The sequence below is a fragment of the Ctenocephalides felis genome, unplaced genomic scaffold (genome assembly GCF_003426905.1).
Source record: "Ctenocephalides felis isolate EL2017-DRISC unplaced genomic scaffold, ASM342690v1 CF-g0.4_SCAFFOLD_03572, whole genome shotgun sequence".
Lineage (NCBI taxonomy): Eukaryota > Metazoa > Arthropoda > Insecta > Siphonaptera > Pulicidae > Ctenocephalides > Ctenocephalides felis.
The window spans coordinates 18,394,673-18,417,968 of NW_020539726.1; the positions used below are offsets into that span (position 1 = coordinate 18,394,673).

At 29.5% G+C, this 23,296-nt stretch overlaps 2 protein-coding genes across 2 annotated transcripts in view; one reads left to right on the forward strand and one right to left on the reverse strand.

Moving 5' to 3' along the window:
• The window catches only part of LOC113387600 (COP9 signalosome complex subunit 1-like), a 256,475-nt gene that overhangs the window by 130,563 nt on the left and 102,616 nt on the right, over positions 1-23,296 (forward strand). The gene's annotated exons all lie outside the window — the stretch shown is intronic.
• On the reverse strand, positions 18,282-22,427 carry LOC113387599 (26S proteasome non-ATPase regulatory subunit 2-like). The gene is made up of 12 exons (XM_026624940.1): positions 22,284-22,427; positions 22,088-22,144; positions 21,321-21,994; positions 21,105-21,249; positions 20,590-21,031; positions 20,288-20,504; positions 19,892-20,126; positions 19,639-19,782; positions 19,317-19,501; positions 18,755-18,960; positions 18,547-18,665; positions 18,282-18,464 (listed from the first exon to the last, which is right to left on the reverse strand). Exons 1-12 carry the CDS (start codon positions 22,350-22,352, stop codon positions 18,282-18,284), a joined length of 2,676 nt encoding a protein of 891 aa, XP_026480725.1. The 5' UTR covers positions 22,353-22,427.

Below are 23,296 nucleotides of genomic sequence, written 5' to 3' on the forward strand. Positions count from 1 at the left end.
TACAACTATGTACCATTCAAATATCTGAAAATGTTATGCATAAGTAGTAAGCATATATGAAAAAGGCGGGTTAAAATAGCATAATAATTTTTACTTTTATTTTCAATGTTATGAAAATTAACAAAAATTATGAAAATTAACTTTTTGACTGCCTGGAATAAGTGCTAATTATTTTCAAATAAATATGAAGAAAATTGAATAAAATTTTATAGTAAATTTGAAAGCTGAAAAAACATAATAATAAAGTTTTTCTGATCAGTTATTCTACTCATTTAAAAATACGAATCCTATCACGGATTAACATAATTAAAAATTATCGTCGCGGTTTTGACTTGAAAAAATATGGTCACCTTACTTAAGCCAAATTGCAAGAACATCTTATCATATGTAAATAATCGATTAATCAATAATTGATATTAAGAAACTTTTAAAATTAAGACAATAAACTTTTCAACTGCTTATTTTGAAAATAAACTTATTCCTTCACTAAGAACATATCATTGCAATTTCCAATTCATATCTTCCGAACCGTATTAATTAAACTAAATTTATCTAATACATTCCATTATATTCCATTTTGTGTTCTGAAAAAGTATTAGAATTCTGAATGTCAACTGTGATCAATACAGTACACACACAGAACGGTGTACTGTACACACAGAATGCATGTCCTAAGACCAAGGTAAAGTATCTAAAATTTGAGGATTTTTATAACACAAAACACTTAAAAAATATTTGCATTAAGAAGATATGTCTAATGAATTCATCTGAGGATATATTTATTACGGTTTCAATAACGCATATGAAATATATACATTTTTAAACTCAATTGTAAAATCATAATTATATTTAAAGTATAAATCTTTGCATATTTTTGAAAATTTTGAGAAATATTTAAGCAGTATAAGTAAACATTAAAAGTTAAAAATCTTGGTACGGAACCCAAAAATTTGTAACAAAATTAGTACTCACGTGTTAAATTTCTATAAAAAACCTGATAATTTGATGTGCATATATCTAATCATAATTTTAGACCAACAAATGTCATTTTTTTTTTACATTTTTCAATTGCTGGAATTGCCTTTCCAAAATTTAACCATTTCTTTGCTTAGTCAATACGAAAAAATGTTTTTTGAATTATTGAAATCCGTTCTCTCAAAAACTGAATTACCATTTGTGGGTGTTTTTGCCCCGTATCTTTGAAACGGCTAGACCTGCCTTTGCGAAAAACTAATCAGTACGTCTCCTTACCAACAGAAACCAAATATTTTTTGAATTATTCAAATCGGTTGATGCGTGTTGCCGAAATCGTTGACAAAAATTGTATACGCACAAACTCACACACGCACACATATACATCAATTTTTTCTAAGGTATGCCAAAATGTTCAGAAACCATTGAAACGTAAAGATATGCAAAACAAACCCTACAGGAAGTTAATAAAATTAGCAAATAGGATTTTTTGTCTAAAGCATAATTTTCTTCTTCTCGAAGTTAATAATTATCTGAACTTAGTCAAATTAGATTCGGCACTATCATTAATTGACCAACTTCTTGTATAATAGAACCTTAAATCCTCATTACAATATTAGAGACTTATTGTTTTTCTTTTAAAAAGAAAAAGTAAAATAATGAGGGCATTGCTGATTCTTCTGCAGAAAATAATTTTAGTCAATTGAAAGATCAACCTGAATTATAGAACGGTGGGAAAAGTTGAGAAGTGGCAGCATCTCAAATATTTTCAATTTTTAAAAATGTATCCGATCAAAACTTGCAATCTATCACTACTATTATTATTATTTTCAAAATCGACCAATTCACACATTGCAATAAATGAGCAAATGTTAGCAAGCAAGAAAAATTGTCGTCAATTTAGAGAACAGCCTGAATTATAGAAAGGAAAAAGTTGAGGAGTGGCAGCATCTAAAATATTTTCAAACTCTAAAAAAGTCTCCAAACAAAACTCACTATCAAAATACTCTTATTATTATTTTTAAAATTGACTATTTTAGGCATTGCAACAAATGAACAATGTGATGTTAGCAAGAAAAATTTTCGTCAATTAAAAGAACAGCCTGAATTATAGAACGTTGGGAATAGCTTAGAAGTGGCAGCTCAAATATTTTAAAACCCCAAAAATGTATCCGAACAAAACTCACAATATTTCACTACTGTTTATATTATTTTGAAAATCGAACATTTCACACATTACAACAAATGAGCAAATGTTAGTAAGCGAGAAAAATTATCGTCAATTTAGAGAACAGCCTGAACTCTATATTGTGACGATAATCAATATTATCGTCTTATGAATAATTATTGTCGCCTGATAGTCGTCAACCCCAGGGTACACCATCCCTACCACTACCCCTAACTATCTATTGGTTCTTGGGGTCCATCAGAGAGACGCTCCGGAGATCCTGGCAATTAAGAAGTAACAGCCATCTAATGCGTATCCCATAGGCGAACGCCTTGGGATACGTTAGTGTTAGTTGTGTGTGTGTTGTGCAACAAGACAGGTCCAGCTTGAAGGTCAGATTATGTAAATTATAAGCTATAGCTATTCTCTACCCCATATACGCGTACGTTTATATAGGCATAAGATGTAAGAATAAGAAGTATTAGTTAGGAAACATTGACTGTATGCAAGTACAGTCAAGTTCCACAAACACATACGCAATGAATTATTAATTATTTAAATAGAGTTAGTTATGAAAGTAATCTTGGTTTCATTCGTATAGCAGCTACTAACCCCCACAGGTAATTACAGGTACTTTAGCGGGCGATTGGAGTGTTGAAGTAACCCCTTCGTAACGGGGTTGCAAGGCTAAAATATAATATTTGGCAGCCATTGCATACCCCAAGAAGGGGGCTTCAACTCCCATTCGTCACAATATAAGATGGAAAAAGTTGAGGAGTAGCAGCATTTAAAATATTTTCATACCACAAAAATGTATCTGAACAAAACTCACTATTTTTCTCTACTATTAGTATAAAGCAAAGTGATTGTTAACTTCCCGTAGGGTAAGTTATAGTAATCGCAAAAAAATCGAAAATGAAAATTTTTATATATCTTTACGTTTCAGAGGTTTCTGAACATTTTGGCATACCTAAGAAAAAATGGATGTATGTGTGTGTGTGTGTGTGTGTGTGTGTGTGTGTGTGTGTGTGTGTGTGTATGTATGTGCGGATACAAATTTTCGTCGACGATTTCGGGAACACGGATCATCCGATTTGAATAATTCAAAAAGAATTCGATTTGCATTGATAAGGAGACGTGCTGATTAGTTTTTGGCGAAGGCAGGTCTAGCCGTTCCGGAGATACGGGGCAAAAAGTGCCGAAAACGGTAACTCAGTTTTTAAGAGAACGGAGCGTCCGATTTTAATAATTCAAAAAACATTTTACTTGTATTGACAAGATAAAGAATTGATCAAATTTTCATAAAGGCAGGTCTAGCGGTTTCGGAGATCTAACGAAAAAAGTAAAAAAAAATGCCATTTGGCGGTCAAAAATGATCATTAGACATATGCACATCAAATTTTCAGATATTTTACAGAGATTTTAACAATAAGTATAAATTTTGTTTATTTTCCTATGGGTTCCGTATCAATGTTTACCCGTTAGACAGCGACGCCGCGCTTACGTGCTTTATATTTTGTCTCTATGCAGTTAAAGCAGTACGATTGCTTTGAAAAACAAGTTCAGATCTTCCAAAATATGTCAAAATGAAGAAAACATTTTTTGTTCAAAAAAAAAATTTTTTTTAAAAAAAATTTTTTTTTAATTTTTTTTTCAAAAAAAAGTAATTTTTTGTCCAATTTATAGTTTGTCAAAAATCTTATTTTTTCGAAGTAATTTTTTTTCAAAAATGTTAATTGTTTTTTAAAAAAATAATAATTTTTGGTACGGGAAGTTCCAGCAATTTGCCTTAAGGCACGATGCCTTAATTGCCTTAAGACAGAATTCCACTTACAGCTAGTTTGTTAAAACAAACACCAACATAAAAGAATATTTATTTCTAGAATCAGGTCATTTCATGTATGAATAAGAGACGTTTACCGCCAGAGTAGAGACATTTACCAAATGTCGCATGATCATTACATGTACTACTAAAATTTCGCAAACAACATGAGACATATCGTCAAATCATATATCTACATCAAAGGCATATTGAGGTATCATTTTTTACCGAGAATCACATTCATCAACACTCAAAAGTCGTATCTTTTGACCCTACATTTTGTGTTCAAAACATTCACAAATTGACAGACGTACAGAAAGAAATGACATGACAAAATGACATGTACGTTTCATACATTTGCTCCGAGTAAGATATTAACAAGTGTTGTCGTGACAGCCGAATGTATGCTGAACAAAATTATTTTGCGAATTATGTCATGTACAAATGTACCTGATTTCCTTGCTTATTATTCATGTAAAAAGGTACAGGTTTGGCAGTTGTCACTGAGAGGCAATTTGGATGACGATACAGAACTGAGGAGGAGGTTGAAATAAAAGAATTACATTATTAGTTTTGTAAATTTTATTTTGAATGCAACATGCATTTTATTTCATCTATCATAGTAAAACTTATCAATAAATCTAAATAATTTTTGTTTCAATCAAAACTTTATTTAAGTACATAAATAGATGTTAACCTGATGACTGTGAAGTTTTCATTGAACTGTGCGCACAGTTTTGTGAAGTCAGAATCGAGGTAAAATGTTGGTTCTGATGTAAAATGCCACCTTAAACAATTTATTTTATTCAGGCATTACTTGAAATTTTAAAAAATGTTCTGTTTGTTTTAAAGAAGTTGCTATCTAAATAGCCAATGGTCAAAGATTTATAAACATGGCAAGTATGCTCATTACTGCACAAAATTCTGTTACTTTTCGTTGACGAACATATTCGTTAACTAATTAACTAACTAATTAATAAATGATTTATTTTTATTTATTGATAACAACTACGACAACCGGTAATTGGTCTAGGCAGTCTTGGATTTTCACCTTGAATTCTCTGTATTTTTTTAGAAGCAATATTTGTTCCAGATTCAGGTTTATTGTCCCAATGGCGGTTTGCTCCAAATTTTTGAAAACATACTTATTTGCAATGTTTATTGGAAATATATTACAACTAGAATTATTTTTATAAAAGTTGAACTAAGAAAATTGTGCATAGAGGCAATTTGGAATGAAATACAGTATCAAGAAAATAGTACAGAATTATAAATAATGTTTAAAAGCGAAAATGACCTGCCAAAAATAATTTATAATTCGGAAAAATATAGAGTTTTGTACGTATAGCTAGTAATCAAAAATATGGTCATATTAAAAACAACTAATTATCTCTGAATTTTAGATCTGCTTGATTAAATTTATACAAAAAATTTAAAGATTGAGAAAAGATCAAAATACGCCCATTCAGAACTTTATAATTTTTTCCAAGTTTAATATATGATACTTTTTTTACATATTAGAATTTGATAAGTCTGCTTTACTATTTTCAGTTGAGTTTTTGATTGGATTGTAATACTATCAAAGATCAGACTCTAGTTATAAATTATAATTTAGTTAAAAAAAATACTAAATCTGCAAAAATCTAGAAAATTCAAAACAGGTCTAAACACTCTTTATTTAACTAGCTGTAAGTGGAATTCTGTCTTAAGGCAATTAAGGCATCGTGCCTTAAGGCAAATTGCTGGAACTTCCCGTACCAAAAATTATTTTTTTTAAAAACGATTAGCATTTTTGAAAAAAATTTACTTAAAAAAAATAAGATTTTTGACAAAGAATTAGACAAAAAATTACTTTTTTTTAAAAAAAAAAATTTTTTTAATTTTTTTTTTTAATTTTTTTTTTGAAAAAAAATGTTTTCTTTATTTTGACATATTTTGAAAGATCTAAACTTTTTATCAAAGCAATCGTACTGCTTTAACTGCATAAAGACGAAATATCAAACCGCGTAAGCTCCGCGTCGACGTCTAACGCGTAAACATTGGTACGGAACCCATAGGAATGTAAACCAAAATTATACTTATTGTTAAAATCTCTATAAAATATCTGATAATTTGATGTGCATATGTCTAATGATCATTTTTGACCGCCAAATGGCATTTTTTTTTACTTTTTTCATTAGATCTCCGAAACCGCTAGACCTGCCTTTATGAAAATTTGATCGGTATTTCACCTTGTCAATACAAGTAAAACGTTTTTTGAATTATTAAAATCGGACGCTCCGTTCTCCTAAAAACTGAGTTACCGTTTTCGGCACTTTTTGCCCCGTATCTTCGGAACGGCTAGACCTGACTTCGCCAAAAACTAATCAGCACGTCTCCTTATCAATACAAATCGAATGTTTTTTGAATTAATCAAATCGGTTGATCGGTGTTCCCGAAATCGTCGACGAAAATTTGTATCCGCACATACATACACACACGCACACACACACACACACACACACACACACACACATACATCCATTTTTTCTAAGGTATGCCAAAATATTCAGAAACCTTTGAAACGTCGAGAAATGCAAAAATTTTCATTTTCGATTTTTTTGCGATTACTATAACTTACCCTACGGGAAGTTAAAAATTAAGAGTTCTACAAATCTGCTTTTATTACCTTTTTTTTAGTTGAGCTTTTAGTTTGATTATAATACTATCCAAGATCAGAAAATACCTGATTAGTAATATTTCTAGTAACTACTATTAATAGTACTACTTGCTATGTACTATGTACTACTTGCTTAGTAATGTTAGAAAAATAATTTTATCAATTTATATGAAAACTAGGTGTAGGTGGCATTCTGCCTTAAGGCAAGTTGCTAAAACTTTTCGATATGTTTATACTTGATTTATATTTAGCAACTTTTAAAATTATGACGATATGAAATTTTGTAATTCACAGCCCATTCTTACAAACTTAATAAGAAATTGAATTGGATAATGATCATTTTTTATAATTATATACCATTTTGTAGGCCTATAATATTCTAGGAAGTTCATTAAGACCATAAAATTTATCATAATGGAAAATTCCATAAACTTAGTCGATTGTATAAACTACTGAAACAATTTCAACAAAATAATTGTTTTAAAAAAAATTGTTTCTATTTTTTTATATCGAAAATATTTCAGATTTTAATTTTAATTCTGTTCTAATATACTTTAAATAAATAATTTCAACTTTGCAATTCAGTTTATACCATTCTTATAAATATTAAACAATATTACAATATTTATAAAAAACTATTTGAAAACACTTAATATTCATCAATCATTTCGTTACGGTACGGGAAGTTTTAGCAATTTGCCTTAAGGCACGATACCATACACCACTAGTCCAACTTCTATGATGTAATTTGAATTAGAATTGATGTAGCTTTATTTTTACCTCGAGATTCAAAATAGAAATAAAGAAGCCATTAGTGACTTAAAGAAAAAATCAAAATGAAATAAAAACAGTTTTAAATTTTGAAAATTTGTTCAAGATTTTTGCAAAAACGTGAATGAATCAATAAGGATTCTCATCGAGTTTCATCAAAAGGATTTAAAATTTTTGAAATCAGTGAAACGTAAACTAAAGTTGAAATGATGGCGTATGTTCACAAAGACACGCAAACGTCTACTTTTTTCAGTTTTGGTGTCAAACGATTCAGAATGACTTGAAAAGTGGAGAAAACGTCAATTTAGCAAATCAGACTTTTCAGCAAAAACGTAAACTTCTCCTTCGGAAAATTAGAAACTGTACGATATGTAAATATTAAGTGGATGTACCAAGTTGAGTTGAACAACCTAGTTGTACTTTGAATTCATAGTCTATAAAACAAATTTAATAAGCTTTCTAAATAGATGATGCTCATACTCTTATTCCAACTTCTGTGGTGTAATTCAAGTTGGAATTGATGGAACTTTATTTTTACCTCGAGATACAAAATAGAAATAAAGAAGCCACGAGTGACTTAACGAAAAAATCAAAATGAAATAAACACAGTTTTAAATTTTGAAAATTTCTTCAAGATTTTTTGTAAAAACATGAACGAATCAATAAGAATTCTTACCGAGTTTCATCAAATGGATTTAAATTTTTTGAAATCAGTATATCCGTTTTTGGGAAAACGTAGACGAAAGTTCAACTGTTGGCATATATACATGAAGACTTGCAAACTTTACTTTTTTCAGTTTTGGATGAACGATTCAGAATGACTTAAAAAAGTGAAGATAACGTCAACTTAGTAAATCAGACTTTTTAGCAAAAACGTAAACTTCTCCTTCGGAAAATTAGAAACTGTACGATATGTAAATATTAAGTGGATGGATCAAGTTGAGTTGATCAACCTAGCTGTGCTTCGAATTTCTGGTCTATAAAATAAATTTAATAAGCTTTCTAAATAAATGATGCTCATACATTTATTCTAACTTCAGTGTAATTTAAGTTGGAATTGATGGAACCTTATTTAACCTCGAGATACAGCATAGAAATAAAGAAGCCACGAGTGTCTTAAAGAAAAAATCAAAACGAAATAATCTCAAGTTGTTGATCGCATATCCACGGAATCGTTTCCAGCAAAACCCGGTGCGTATATGCGTTCCTCGGTTTCTTCGGGTGAATTATAGTTTTAATTAGCGTGTTTATGGGCGATAATTCGTCGGAACGGGATGCGGTTTCATTCCTAATTGATTAAATGTTCTGAGTCTTGTAGCGTTGTGGATTTATTAATATGTGCTTTACTCGACGGACACGCGGCCAACTTTTTATTTATGCGATGACCGTCGGCTACCGATCTGCGTGCAACACCGGACGATAAATTAAAATTTAATTCGTATGTATAATAAATTATTTAAACAAAATTGCTAACAGAGACGAAACTAGTAGAGCGTGTTTTAAGGCAAATTACTGGAACTTTCCGAAGCAAAAATTATTTTTTTAAAAAAGCTTTAAAAATTTTGAAAAATTTTAAAAAAATGGATTTTTGAAAAATTTTAAGAAAATATTTTGAAATTTCTGAAAATTTTTAGGTAAGCGAAGTAAGTTTGGCATAAGCGCCGCGTTCCAGTTTAAGGGATGAACATTATTAGAGCGGAATTCATAAAATTGTAAAGAAAACTTGTACTTATTATTGAAATCTTTATAAAATATCTGATAATTTGATGTGCTTATGTCTAATGATTATTTTTCGTCGCCAAATGACATTTTGAACTTGCCGTAGGGTAAGTTATAGTAATCGCAAAAAAATCGAAAATGAAAATTTTATAATATCTTTACGTTTCAGAGGTTTCTGAACTTAGAAAAAATGGATGGGTGTGTATAAGTAAGTATGTGTGTGTGTGTGTGCGTTCGTGCGTATGTGTGCGAACACGGATCAACTGATTTGAATAATTCAAAAATAATTCCATTCCTACTGATAAGGAGACGCGCTGATTAGTTTTCGGCGAAGGCAGGTCTAGCTGTTCCGAACATACAGGGCAAAAAGGATTATAAGTTTTATTTTAGTTTTTGAGATAACAGAGAGTCCGATTTAAATATTTCAAAAAACATTTTATTTGTATTGACTCCAAATCAACTATGTAGCGCGATCGCTTAAAAAATGTTCAAAACTTTCAAAATACAAAAAAAATCACAATATAAAAACATCAATTTTTTCCAAACAAAGTCATTTTTTCAGAAAATTTAGAATTTCTTTTTTTTTAATTTATTTTCTATTTTTTTCAAAGTTTTGTGAAGTATATAATTTAGTTTTTGATGCAGGAAGTTCCAGCAATTTGCCTTAAGGAACGATGCCATGCACCACTAGTTTCTACTTTTTTCATTGAGAAACCGCTAGACTTGCTATTCCAAAAATCAGTTTAATCAGTTTTTAATAAGAATAGAGACTGTTTTTAGAATTATTCAAATCGGTTGATCACTGTTCTCAAAATTGGCGACGAAAAATTGTATCCGCACATACACACAGTCATATATATCTAAGGTATGCCAAAGTATTCAGAAACCTTTGAAGCATAAATATGCATAAAATTTCATTTTCGATTTTTTGCGATTACATTAACTTACTCTGAAGGAAATTAAAATAATGTTTTTTTTAAATTAATCTGGATTATTAATTTACAAAATTTAAAAAATATGAACTGATAATATCCAAAATCTAATAAAATAGAAACTATAAAATATAAAATTTTTAAATGGTTTGTTATTAACATAAATTTAATTCCAAAACCGCAAATATTATTGAAGCAACCGCGTAGTTCAAAATTTACTTATTTTATGTATAACATTGATGGCAAACTAAATAAGTCCGTACTATTTCCATAAAATTCTAATACATTGTATTTTTTAAATTTTATGCTTCACAAACAGACAATGGCAAGTTCTAGAGTACAGTAAGAAAATTATTCGAATAGCTTCTTTTAGCAATTTAAAAATTGTTATTGATTCTTTGAAAAATGTTATTAATTCCTCATTTTTCTCAATTAGTTATATAAAATTGTCACAAATGTGCCATGTGTTTTAATGGTACCTAGTAACACTAACAATAAATATTAGTAACAGTACCATGCAATAGCCTTATTCACCTGGTAATTTGGTAAATCGGAAATCATTATTTATTCATCCTACCATTTCATTTCTGTTCATTAGAATCCATATCTCCTCAATCATCATGATTTCTGTGAAATCGACATTCAAACCACAAACATATGTTATTTGTTAGTCTCTAGTAGCAATTAATACGACATGGTGATCGAAAGATAACAGTTCGAGTTGATTTATACAGATATCTAAATTTAAACAGAAGTCTTTCTTAAATAGTGAATCATCTGATGGAAACATTAACACGTACAATTTTGTGAGAATCGTGGAAAGAATGCCATTATTATGGTAATGTAACTAGCATTATCAGCATATCGATGAGCTTCCGTATTTTTCTGAGTATTTTATATTTTAATCAAACGAAAGTTTTTGGAAATGTAACATGAGAAAATATATAAGGTAAATGGAAAAATTTGGAGAAGTTTAACGGATCGTGAGAAGTGTTTTTGGTTGATGTCTAAATAAATTAAAAATTAGCAGAATTCAAAATTAGCAGAAAACTTTAAGAGCAAAATTAACATAAATCATCACTAGAGCTTTTTTCTGTTCTAGTTTACTAATTTTTCTCATTCACATCTTGCACATGGAATACAATTTTGGAGATTTTGGTCTTCTTTAAATAATATATTTAAATTCCAAAAAGTATCGGTAAGAATATTTTTATTCCTTAGGTTTTTATCCACTTTATTAAGGGGGTTGTTCGTTTTTTTTACAAAAAATGCAAGGTATTTGTTTTTGTTTTTCCCGAAATGTATTTATCATAGAGACATGCGTTTTTTTTAACAAATATTACAAAATCATAAAATATTACGAATTTTTTTTCTTTTTTTTTCGCCGTCATTTTTTAACCAGGGGGCGCCAAAGTCGGCCTTGCAAAATCGATCTCTTTTGCGGTACCACAGATAAATCCATTGCGCATCGCCCGAAACAAAACGTTAAAGAAGAAGTTTGAATCCAGTCTCCCTACCAAAATGAAAGAAAAAAAGCAAGAAGGAAAAAAATAGCAGCTATTTAAAACAAAAGTGTTAAAAAAGACCTTTTTTGGGGCAAGAAGCTTCGAAAAAATTTTTTGCGTAATGTTATCAGGTTGTTTGAGGTAGGGGGACTAGGTATTGCAGTGGTGAACAAACTAAAAAAAACGCAAGTCGATCCGACTTGTAGTTTTTTTTTTATTTGTGGCACCGCATTGAAAAAAGTCAATTTGAGAAAAACGTATTTAAAGTTTTTAATATAATGTACTAAATACACCATTTAATTTAATGTACTAAATACGCCATGATGTTCAAAGATGCTGACACATTGAAAAGGTCATGAGTATAAGGTTTTATAATGAAAAAGAGAGCAGTTGGCATACAACAGCTCGCGGATCATACATATAGAAATATAAAAAATAGATATTGAGATGGCAGTTTTTGAGAGAACTAAGCATCCGATTTGAATGATTTAAAAAACTTTCTACTCGTGTTGACAAACCGATTGATTTTGGGGAAAAAAAGTTTAATTTAAAAAAAATATTCTAACTATTTACATATTTGAAAACATTTAATATTTCTCGAATATTTCGTTACGATACGGGAAGTTTCAGCAATTTGCATTAAGACACGATGCTACACACTTTATTTTTTATATTATGAATATTATTTGAACCATTCCTTTTCATATCACAATTATTAAAAAAGTTTTATATAATGATAATTTTCATATATAATATTTTTTTGGTTATCAGTTTTTTCCAAATTGGCATAAATTTATGTTTTATAACTGAATAGAGAACTACCTTTAGTTTGAATCCAATATGAATATTATAAATCTCACTAGATTAAAAAAAAGTGCAAGTAAATCATGTCAAAGCATGAATTTTTCTAAAAAGTTCAGAAGGCTTTAGCAGATTTTATAAGAATGTTTTATTTTATATCAGCTTCCACTTTGTATACCCGTGTTTTATGCGATCGAAATGAGAAATATTTTTAAAGTGGCTAATAATTTATTACAATTATTAATATAGACAGTTTTCATAGTATTTCTCTCCATCGTCTAGTCGTCTAAAAATGTTCAGGAGTCTTGGATCAGTTAATACAAAGTATTCTGCATTGCTAAATAAAATTATAATTTTCACAGTACGACGTACATAAAAATAAAAACAGCTCTATATCGGCAAGTATTAAAAACTTCACATTTAAAATTTATTTCCATCCCGGCATGTGGCCGGCGCTTCATAATGCAGGAATTACCTAAGCAACTTCTGATGCTCGGAGGTAATTTTAATGACTTTACAAGTGCCTCGTACATATGTATGCTATATTATTATTATTATTAACTTCAAACGTTCCTCAACTATATTTATTGCTGTAATTAGCTAGTCTTAATTAATTTCTTGCTAAGACTTCTTATTACCCCATTACTCTGCACATTTTGAGTAAAGCTAAATGCTTCACAAAGGCATGCGCATAAATAATTTAACTACGAATGTTGTTTGAGACGGCGAAGGCATGCTATTTATAAAAAAATACTGGTAATAAAAAATAAAGTTACTTTTACTAAAATATTGCAGAACGAGGTTAAGTGACCTTTCGTCTTAAGGCAAAAATCGACTCAATCAATAAGAACTGATATTCAATTAAATTTAGATAAAATTTTCAACTGTTTATTTCGCTTTCACTAGATACTAATCAAAACTGTTACGATATAGTGCAGTAAACGGAGCGTTTTAGGTCTGAATTTTTTTACTGTGCTCCGAATTGAATAAATTTTTGGAATTAGGTTCATCTTACCCTCAAGTTTAAAAGTGAAAACAATTTGGGTTGCGCCATCACCCCCCGGGGGGATGACACCCCCTCTCAATTGTGTAATTTTACTTTTTCAAAATAACGTCGGAAATCGATAGAAGAGCTAATTATAAGAAAAAAAATGTCTTTTATAGTTTTTCAAAAAAGCTAATACTTTTCAAGGTACTGGCCACTAAAGATTCATATATTTTTGACGTTTTTTTTCGTCTTTTTGCAAATATTTCCTAAAATATACATTTTAATAAAAATCATGTAATGAATAGAATAATGTCAATAAAAATCTTAATAAATCGGTATTACATAAAGTGTTCTAGGAAAAATATTAAGCAAGATTTGAAAGAGCAAAGTCGTTTTTTATTTTGTTCAAGATTTAATTGTTGTATTTAAAGCCATCTAGTGTCGAGGTTTTACATTTTATGCATTTCGGTGAAATTGGATTTTATAGTGCTCAACATAAGCTTTAAAATGAGTACTGTTATAAGTTTTTTGTGTGTAAAATGAGTGAGCTATCATGCAAGTAAGAAGAATATACAACGTTTTTTTTCTTTTAAATCATATGGTTTAATGAGCGCCATTTCCACCAGAATTAAAGTAATTCACATTCCATCTAGAATTCACTTCATTATAGACATCTTGATGGATTCTAGCAGATTCACTACTTTAGTACAAACTATTATCAGAAAACTCACGATTTTATAAAAACTTTATTTTCCAATTTTTTTAAAAATCGATATTATCCAACTTTATTTATATCTTATAACTTTATTATCAAACTTTATTTTCCAATTTTTTTAAAAATCGATTAAAACGTCGACAAATATAGAACTGGGAAATCGGATTTGTTGGTGAAACCATAAATCTTTCATTTAGAAAGTTAAAATATTTTAATATAATTGTTCCTTGAATACGTAAATGATTAAATGAGGAAGTACCATTACAATTATAAAACAATAATAAATTGGTTCAGTGTTCAGTCTTTTTTACTCATTGTCTTCATACTCTTCTTTTATCTATAATTCAGTCTTATATTGGGAAAACAACGCCTACTTAGTAATGATAAAAAGTTTCAAAATAAAATTTAATACAAAAATAGAGAAATTGAAAGTTTACTGCTCATAGCCACAGATTTATTTTTGGGCAAAGCACTAAAAATTTTTATAACTTTTTTTTATTTACTTCACTTTCATTAACAGAAATCCGAACTATTGTTATATATTCTACGATCTGCATTCAAATATAAAATTACGTAATTATATCAAAAATTACGTAATTTTATATTTGAATGCAACCCTGTGGCCGTCTATCACCCTCGTGATAAGATAATTATTAGTCATGTGATATATGTGATATATGCCTATATGCCTTTTAATGCTATTATTACTTAAAATTATATTTAGATCTACGTTTTAAAGTAAAAACTGATATCTAGATTTCTTGATATCAAGCAGTGCAATGCTATATCAATGATATTTGAAACGATCTCATAAGAAATATAAGGATTCGTCAAGTACAGTTAAAAATATTGCCCATTTATCATACAATTTTAATTGGCATTGCTAATCTGACACAATTGTGTCTGGATATTCGATAAAGTATAAGTACTACTAGTTACATACATTATAAAACTATTCAAAGATATGCCATTGAATAAATAAAAATATGAAATAGAAGAGCGTGGTCTTTTGCGCTATGCTGACCATGACACCACCAAGAAGCACATGGGCGGATGGTCGTGGGCGCTATTTGTAATGAGTATCACGGATTTGATTTGATGTCTATTAGTAAATCGTCTTATCTATGAAATATGTATGAATCAAGAATTTATATCTACATCTTTGAAATGTAATTAGCAGATTTATAATAGGTATTTAGCTTCCCTAAGGAGAAGTTTGTTTTCATCAAAAAATTCGATTCGTTAATTTTATGTTTTCTCGACGTTTCAAGACCTTCTGAATCGAATAAAACCAAATTTGGAAAAAGTATGTGTGTGAACGGATTTTTTGCCGTAAATCGACGTTTTCTTAACCCCTTAATAATTCGAGCGCGTTAAACCGGCCAAACTGTGCACACTCGAGATAATTCGAGCGGTGTTGTACATCTTTGAAGCTGAAAATAAATATTAGTATTATTTTTGTTGTAAAAGTATAAATAAATATTTTAACTGATAAGGATCTTTTTCACAAAATAGTAGTTCGAAACAAAAAATAAAAAAGTCGATGGACGTGTAACATTGCAATATTCGACTCTTTTCTGCAATGTTGATCAAAATCCAAAATTAACTAAAAATAAACTACTTACTAAATAAACTTAAAAATTTTGATTAATCCGGATTTTTCTTATTTTTTTGCCAAAACAATGTTCTAAAGTTTGTTTTTTTCCATTAAAAAAAATATTTTTTGTTCGGGTTTTTTCAAAAAAACTGTGCGTTAAGAGGTTAATAACGGCCGGATCAATTTCAAAAATTTAAAAGCCTTTCGATGTATCTTGGAGAGAACTAGCGTTTATTAATTTTGCGCGACCATCAGCCAAGACGTTTCTTTGTAAATCGCAAAAAAGTGAAAAATTTTTCGTCCACGTTCTATCCCGCAATTCTGTATCGATTTTGAAAATTCAAAAATCCTTCGAAAGATATTGGTTGGGAATCGACCTGATTAGGTAAAGATGGCGGGGCTGTTTTCTTGTAATAAAGGGTTAAAAAAAAAATTTTTGACGATTTTTATTTTTTTTTTGTTACGGTAGATACCATAGTTTTATAGATCATACTAAAATATTACGGTCCTGCAACAAGTCGTTTAATTTTGAAAATTCGTCAAAGTTTGCAAAAATTAGAACTTTCATCGACGTTTGCTCAAAATGCCATTTTCTTGTAATTAATTGTTGGAAAAAAATTTAAGCCAATTCTTATGAATCTTTTTTGGCGATATATATCATGGTCTTATAGAACTTACTGAAATATAACGGTCTTACGACAAGTAGTTTAATTTTAAAAAATTATCAAAGTTTGGGAAAATGAGTAGTTTTTTTGTCGTTTGTTAAAATTAAAATTAGACGATTGGTTTGGTATAACGATAGTATACTTGGTCTTAATGAACATACTAAACTATTAAAGTTCTGCGGAAACTGGTTCAATTCACTGGTTCGTTTTCAATGATGTGTAATAAATCCACTCGGAATACTTATAATCACTCACAAATGAAATAATATTTCATTGATTAAGTCGATTATTTGCACATATCATGTTACTTGTCTCAAGGCAAAATACCAATACCAAATAGTTAATAAGTATTTCAATATTCGCGCATTAAAAATGAGACACAAATCCTATGTAAATAAAAATAAAAATAATAATCTAATGAATACTCAATTGGTACTAGATCCCATAACTTTGTCAGTGCTGTTAAATAGACTAATGATGAGAAGTAAAGTAAATCTTTTTTCAACTTTGCCTAAAGTATGTTTTTAAATTATATCGTCGGAGACTGAAAATCAATAACTGCAGTCATTCATGACGATTTAGAGAATGGTTTCAAATAGATTTCAAATATTAAATTCACAGCCTATAGGCCTATATACAAACACTGAGAACGAGACATTAAAAAATGGAAAATAAGCTTATAATTTTATATTTTTTATTAATGTAAATCTATATCTAAGACATGAAGTCTTGTTCTTCAGAAACAATTTTAGTGATAAGTCTGGATTAAAGCAGCTTTTAAAAACTGTTAAACAAGAAAAATACAAAATTCTTTAAAAAATTCTTCTTTCTTTTTGCCCAAGCCCGAAGATTATTAATGAAAATTTTACAAAATTTCAATTAAATAGAGTTTGTTATATATTTATAATATCAATCAAATAGTTTTTTTTATTTTATCAACAACGTAGATCTCCGTATTCTCGATTTCTGTATTTGCAGCATATTTTGGGAACATATCATCTGTAAATAAATGTCTTTTACTAAATTTCAAAAATCTAAAATGATAATAAAGGAATAATAAAGAATTAGTTTTGGCTACATAACATTCATTGAAAACGTGGTTATAAACACGTGCTATTTGGGCGTATTTAATTTATTGGTAAGGTTTGTAGCTTAAATAAATATCGTGAATGGTTCGAAAATTAGATTTAACCAGTGGTAGCAAACCATTCACACGAACTATAAATAAATATGTATGAATATGTAATAAAAAATATTTTATTTGTTAGATGTGAAAATTTAATAATTTCAATAATTAATAAGTTTAATAATAAAAAATCATTTAACATGCTTTTAATTATTGACCATGGTTTTGAAATTGAAAAATTAATGTAGAATGAACTTTGTTTTAACCTGGTCCTGGTCATAGACTGGTAGTGTTTTTTTTTTGTTTATTTGTTGACTTCGTATACACGTACATTAGTCATGTACATTTTATAAGTTATCTTTACACTTTTATTTTATTTGATTTTATTTAATTAAACTGTGCTATACTTTTCTTATGTCTTTGTGATCTTTCAAACAATTTTTGTAATAGTTTGAATTAAAACGTTTGCATCATTTATTTTGCTGGTATCAGCGACTTTATGGATCGACCAATTTGGAAATACTTTGCGGCATATTCAAAATTTTTTTTTCAAATATATCATTTGAATTATGTATGTGTGCGTTCATCCATTATTTTTAATTTCAATTTTCAATATATGCCTTTGAAATAGATTTATTATTAGGAAGCAACATTATTTTATCATATATATTTATCAATTATACATAATCACAGAGACATTGCATTGCAATTATATATATTTTGATTTCCTGGGAAGAAATAATGAAGCAAACAATTATATACACATGCTTTATATTATATATATAAATTTTATTTAAAAGTACACGCTTAGACAACATTTTTGATTATACTAAAACTAAAACTAAGGCTGAAAATCAGGATTTTTTCGCAAAACAACAAATCCTTCCATAATTGGTGTCAGAGGTAGATATTCATCAGTGGCCAACTCTGCCCTTTCACCTAATGATAACAAAACTGGTGTTGTATGAGTTTGGAAACCTGTTATCGTTTTCGGTTTTCCTGCCTGTCCAACTACATCAACAGCCTGAAATAAACAAATAATCAAATTTAAATCAAGTGATAAGTTATTATAAATTAAAAAACAAATCTATAAAAATAGAGCATACCATTCCTACACGAACAGGAACTGCCAAACTGTTTAAGTCTTCATCAAATGTGACTAACATACGGGGTTGCATTGCCGTAGCCAATGCGTATAATAAGTAATGAGAGCGCCCCAAAATAACTAAAAGAATAAGAATTGTTTGATTAAATTATTTACTAAACAAACTGTACTCTCAATTGATTTCCTGAAAATAATTGTATATTACTTACTATTTTTGACATCCAAAAATCCAACTAGACAAGCTAGTAATCCTGAAAGTGCTACAGGGCTCATCAATTGCTTATCGCTATGGAAAGGTGATAATGTTAAAGTTCCTTTGCCAAGATGAGTAAGACCTTGTGCAATTCTAACCATGAATAAATTGTTTGGATCCTTTGCATGGAATTGAGCTAATTGTCTCAACATAGCAGCCAATCTAGAATATTATAAAATAATCTATAATTCTAAAGTCAAAGAAATTCACTCTTAATATTAAACAATTTCTTAATATATATGTGGGAGTCGTAATGATTATGACAATATATTAAATTAGAAACTCCCAACAATAAAAAAAATATAAATTTATTAACTATAAAAATATTTCGATATCAAAAATATTCATGACATGTCCGATTGTTTTTTACAAATAAAAACCAGCCTGCTTGATATCGCCACACACTCCCTGCCCAGTGTTGATCTCACAGTTTAATACATATACAAAAATATTCAGTATAAATTACTGATAAAATTCAATCTTTCTTACGATTATAACTGATATCCAAATAGGTTTACCTGGCATTGTTTGTTCCAGCACCTACTAATCCCATAGCAAATATAGCATTATGAGCTACTTCTGAATCACTGTCATGAGAAAATTTACTCAATGTATCCAATATATTAAGTTTTGGATTTGATACTGAGATCAAGCCAAGAGCCAAAGGAACTGATCTTCTGATAACTGGTTCACAATACCGCAACTGGAAGAATATATCAAGTGAATATAAGACTTCATAAGCAAAAACTAAAATTACCCTACGGGAAGTTAAAAATTACACATAAAAAATTCTTTGCTAAAGTTGAGATATATTTATAAATAAGGATTAAAATTACTCACCAAATGCCCAAATGTCCTGTAAGCCATTTCACTGCCAATTTCTTCGCCCATTGCAATAAGAGCAATTCCTAAAACAGCCACTGCTTGCCTTGGTGATAAATCTTTTTCCTTATCTTCTTTTTCTTTAGATTCTTTTGAATCTTTCTAAAATATTAAATGAATATTGTATATTTCTGTCTTGAAAAATTATAAAAAAAGGAGAATGTAAAATAGATTAATTTTTCATAGAAATAAATAGACAATTTTTAATTACCTTACTATCTTTTGACTCTTTCTTTTCTTCCTCTGTACTTTCATAATGTTCAGAACAAATGTGAAGCAATTCTTGAATTTTCAAAACATTTCCAGTTCCTGCATAAGCACAAACTTCCACCATAGTAACAGCCATTGATTTGAATGGTTCCTGAATTACTTCTAAAGCTGCAACTATAGCTTCTACAGCTTCCTTTCTACCTAAGTAAACTAGGCCAAGACCCAAAGGTAAAAATCTGAAAAATTGAAGTTATGAAATTATTAATGAAAAGGTTCTTCTCCTTCATGCACACTATCAATTTATGAACAATTTAGTACTTTGTGAAACATTGTTTTTACAATAATACACAAGATTAAATACTTAATAAAATAAGTATTTAAGCAATATGTTAAATACCTCATATATGTATCCTTCAAATCAGATTCACTACGTTCCATTAAAGTTTGAATTATGAGCTCAGTAACCTCAGAGTTACACGATCCTACTGCAATCATACCACTAGCCAAACCAGCCATACCAATTACTTCCATTGTAGATTTTGGGTCATTAAAGACAGGTGCTAATAAACTTAATGCAGTTTCTCTGTTTGAACCAGCATAAGCCAAACCCAAACCTATAGAAAAAAAATTTATACTTCATTGTTCCTTTAACAAAAGGTAAAAGCCACAATTCAAACAAAATAATTTGTAAAAAAATACCTAATATAGCTCCTACTCTCATAACTGGTGTATTATGTAAAATGTAATCTGACAACAAAGCCAAAGCTGGATCACACTCATTCCTAACTCCACAATTCACAATACCACAAGCTAGCAGGGCACCGGATTTAATATAATCTTCAGCTGAATATAAATATTTATCAATTGGTGTCAGACCACCATCAACATCCCAGAGTAAAACAAGTCCCAAACTGGCAGTAGCACTTAACATTCCATGCTCTTTGTTCTTGTATAACCATTTTTGACCATCATCAGTGAGAAGTTTATCTTGGCCGAAGGCGGCATTCACAAAGCCATTAACAAAACTGGCAGCCAAATTTTGCCTTGCTGAATCTACTTGACCACCTCCAAATGGAGGCCTAGAATTTTCTAGATGAGATTTGTAAACATCTTCAGGGGTTTTTGGTTCCATAATATCCAACTAAAGACAATAAAAGGATTAAATTCGGATTACCTAACTTAAAGCAGACAAAATATTTTGATATATTAACTACCTCTCTAGCTAAATTTAAAAAGTGGTTATTCAGATTTCCATTGGACATAATTTCAACTAAATCATCATAGTCACTGCTATTTTCATTTAATTCCAAAAATACTTGTTGACGTCCTAACATAAAAGCCAATTGTTTTTTTACAGATCTGAAAAGATTTAAAAATAAAATTATATAAAAATATTTATTTAAGATAATAGTATTGTTATTTAAACTTACAAATCAGGACAAGTTGAAAATATTTCCTCTATAAGTGGCAAATCATTAAGTTGCATAGCTAGACGCAAAGCTTGTGGATACTGATTGAACTTTCTAAATAATTTTAATGCAGTAAGTAATAAATTAGTATTTTCTGGATCTGCCACATAAGGCACACAGCTGGTAAGATACAAGCAAACTCTTGGATAAGCACTTTCATCAACAAATTGTTCAAGCATTTCTAGATGTTCAATTTCCATCAACAAATCACAAGCTTCAGCCTCAGCGTTATGTGACATATTGTAAGGTACTATTTGACTAGCGAGTTGCACTAATTTTTCTTTCAAAGCATTATTATCATTTTCTGGCAACTCGGCCCATTCAGCGGCAATTTCACCAGATAAATGACGCACATATTCATGTCCCCATTCTCCAATTTGATCAGCTGACCCCAGCATTCGGTATTTTAAACAATCTCTTGCATCTCCCATAGTCATTGCAAGAACCGATAAGACATCAGCACACATTTCTTTTGTTGGTTGATCAACAATTTTGTTGTAAACTTCTTTAACTGTGCTGTAATGGGGCCTCATAAATTTAAGAGGCTTGGGAACTGATGTCATGGAAGTTGTACTTGCACGAATTTGATTGCGCAAACTTTCCAGTGAAGGCAGATATTGGCTAGCATCAGATCCCTGTGAACAAGAAAAATAGTATATACAATTTGATATGGAATAAATAAAACATTTGATATTAGACAAAAGAAAAAAAATATTGACAATGTTTACCTGAAGCCTTTCAACCATTAAATTCAACTCATCTTGCAACAATTTATCTTCTTCAGACTGTAATAAAATAAAATAAAGAAATCAATATATTTACAGGCTAAATATCAATTTTAAAAATTTGTAGCCATAACACTTCTATTTAATTTGTATGGGTATTCATAATAAAATTGTCAACTTTATTATAAAATTAAATTACCAATTCAGTTTCCACTGGTTCTTCCTCCTTTTTTACTACAGGGGCTTCGACCACAGTCTCTTGCACCATTTTCACTATCTTTTTAAGTCAACACAAAAATAAACCTATTATGATTAGCAACTTTTCATGAAATCAGGTTATAAAACACCGATGTACCTCGTCAAAGCATTTACAAGGCATTCAAACATAAAGAAACAAAATGCGCTGTCACGACGACAAACAAATTACTCTGAAGTTAGTAGTATCATTGCAAGTTTGCCAATGTATGCGAACTTCGTTGACTTTATTCGTAACTAAGTTCATTGCAGTGTTTAGTTTTTATCCTAGCTAAAAAGTATTTCTTGGTTGCTGTATTTGTTTAATGTTGTTTTAACCAGTTACCAGTTACTTTGCTAACTGAAAATTGTGTTTTTAAATGTGAAATTTTGTTTGCTTTATTATTAAAATTTCATAACTGTTTGCTTTACATCAGTTCAAATGGTTCAATAATTCATACAAAGTTTTGATTAAGTGAAATGATTCATCATTTCATACATTGTTTGTTTATTTCTGAAGCTCTGACTTATAAAGTACATAATAAAATTATAAACTCCATTAATAATTTAAATTACCAATTCTGTTTCCACAGTCTCTTCTTCCTTCTTTACTACAGGAGCTTCAACCACAGTCTCTTGCACCATTTCATATCTATATATCTTCACTAAAAATTTTCATTCATGAGCAAGCATATTTCAGCATCCTAAACTAAACATTGAGCCTGCAGCTTTGATGTTTTCTCTCACCTCTTATTAAATGTATTATATGTTTTTGGAACAAACAATTTACTTCCCAATATTCATCAATAACTTTTATCATTTTACTGTACTTATATTTAAATGGGTATACTGTTCATAAATAATCTTAAAGCCTTTCTTTTTTCTAGTTCGAAACAATCCACAAAGATGTTAACATAATGATTTGATAGCACATCTATACTTATTACTAATGCTGGAAGATGATAAAGTGCCAAATTT

Coding starts and splice junctions, on each gene's coding strand:
- LOC113387599 (XM_026624940.1), bottom strand. CDS start 22,352: ATGGTGCAAGAGACTGTGGTCGAAGCCCCTGTAGTAAAAAAGGAGGAA. Junction 21,250..21,320: donor TTTTCAACTTGTCCTGATTT/GTAAGTTTAAAT, acceptor AAATCTTTTCAG/ATCTGTAAAAAAACAATTGG. Junction 19,502..19,638: donor ACAGGACATTTGGGCATTTG/GTGAGTAATTTT, acceptor ATATTCTTCCAG/TTGCGGTATTGTGAACCAGT.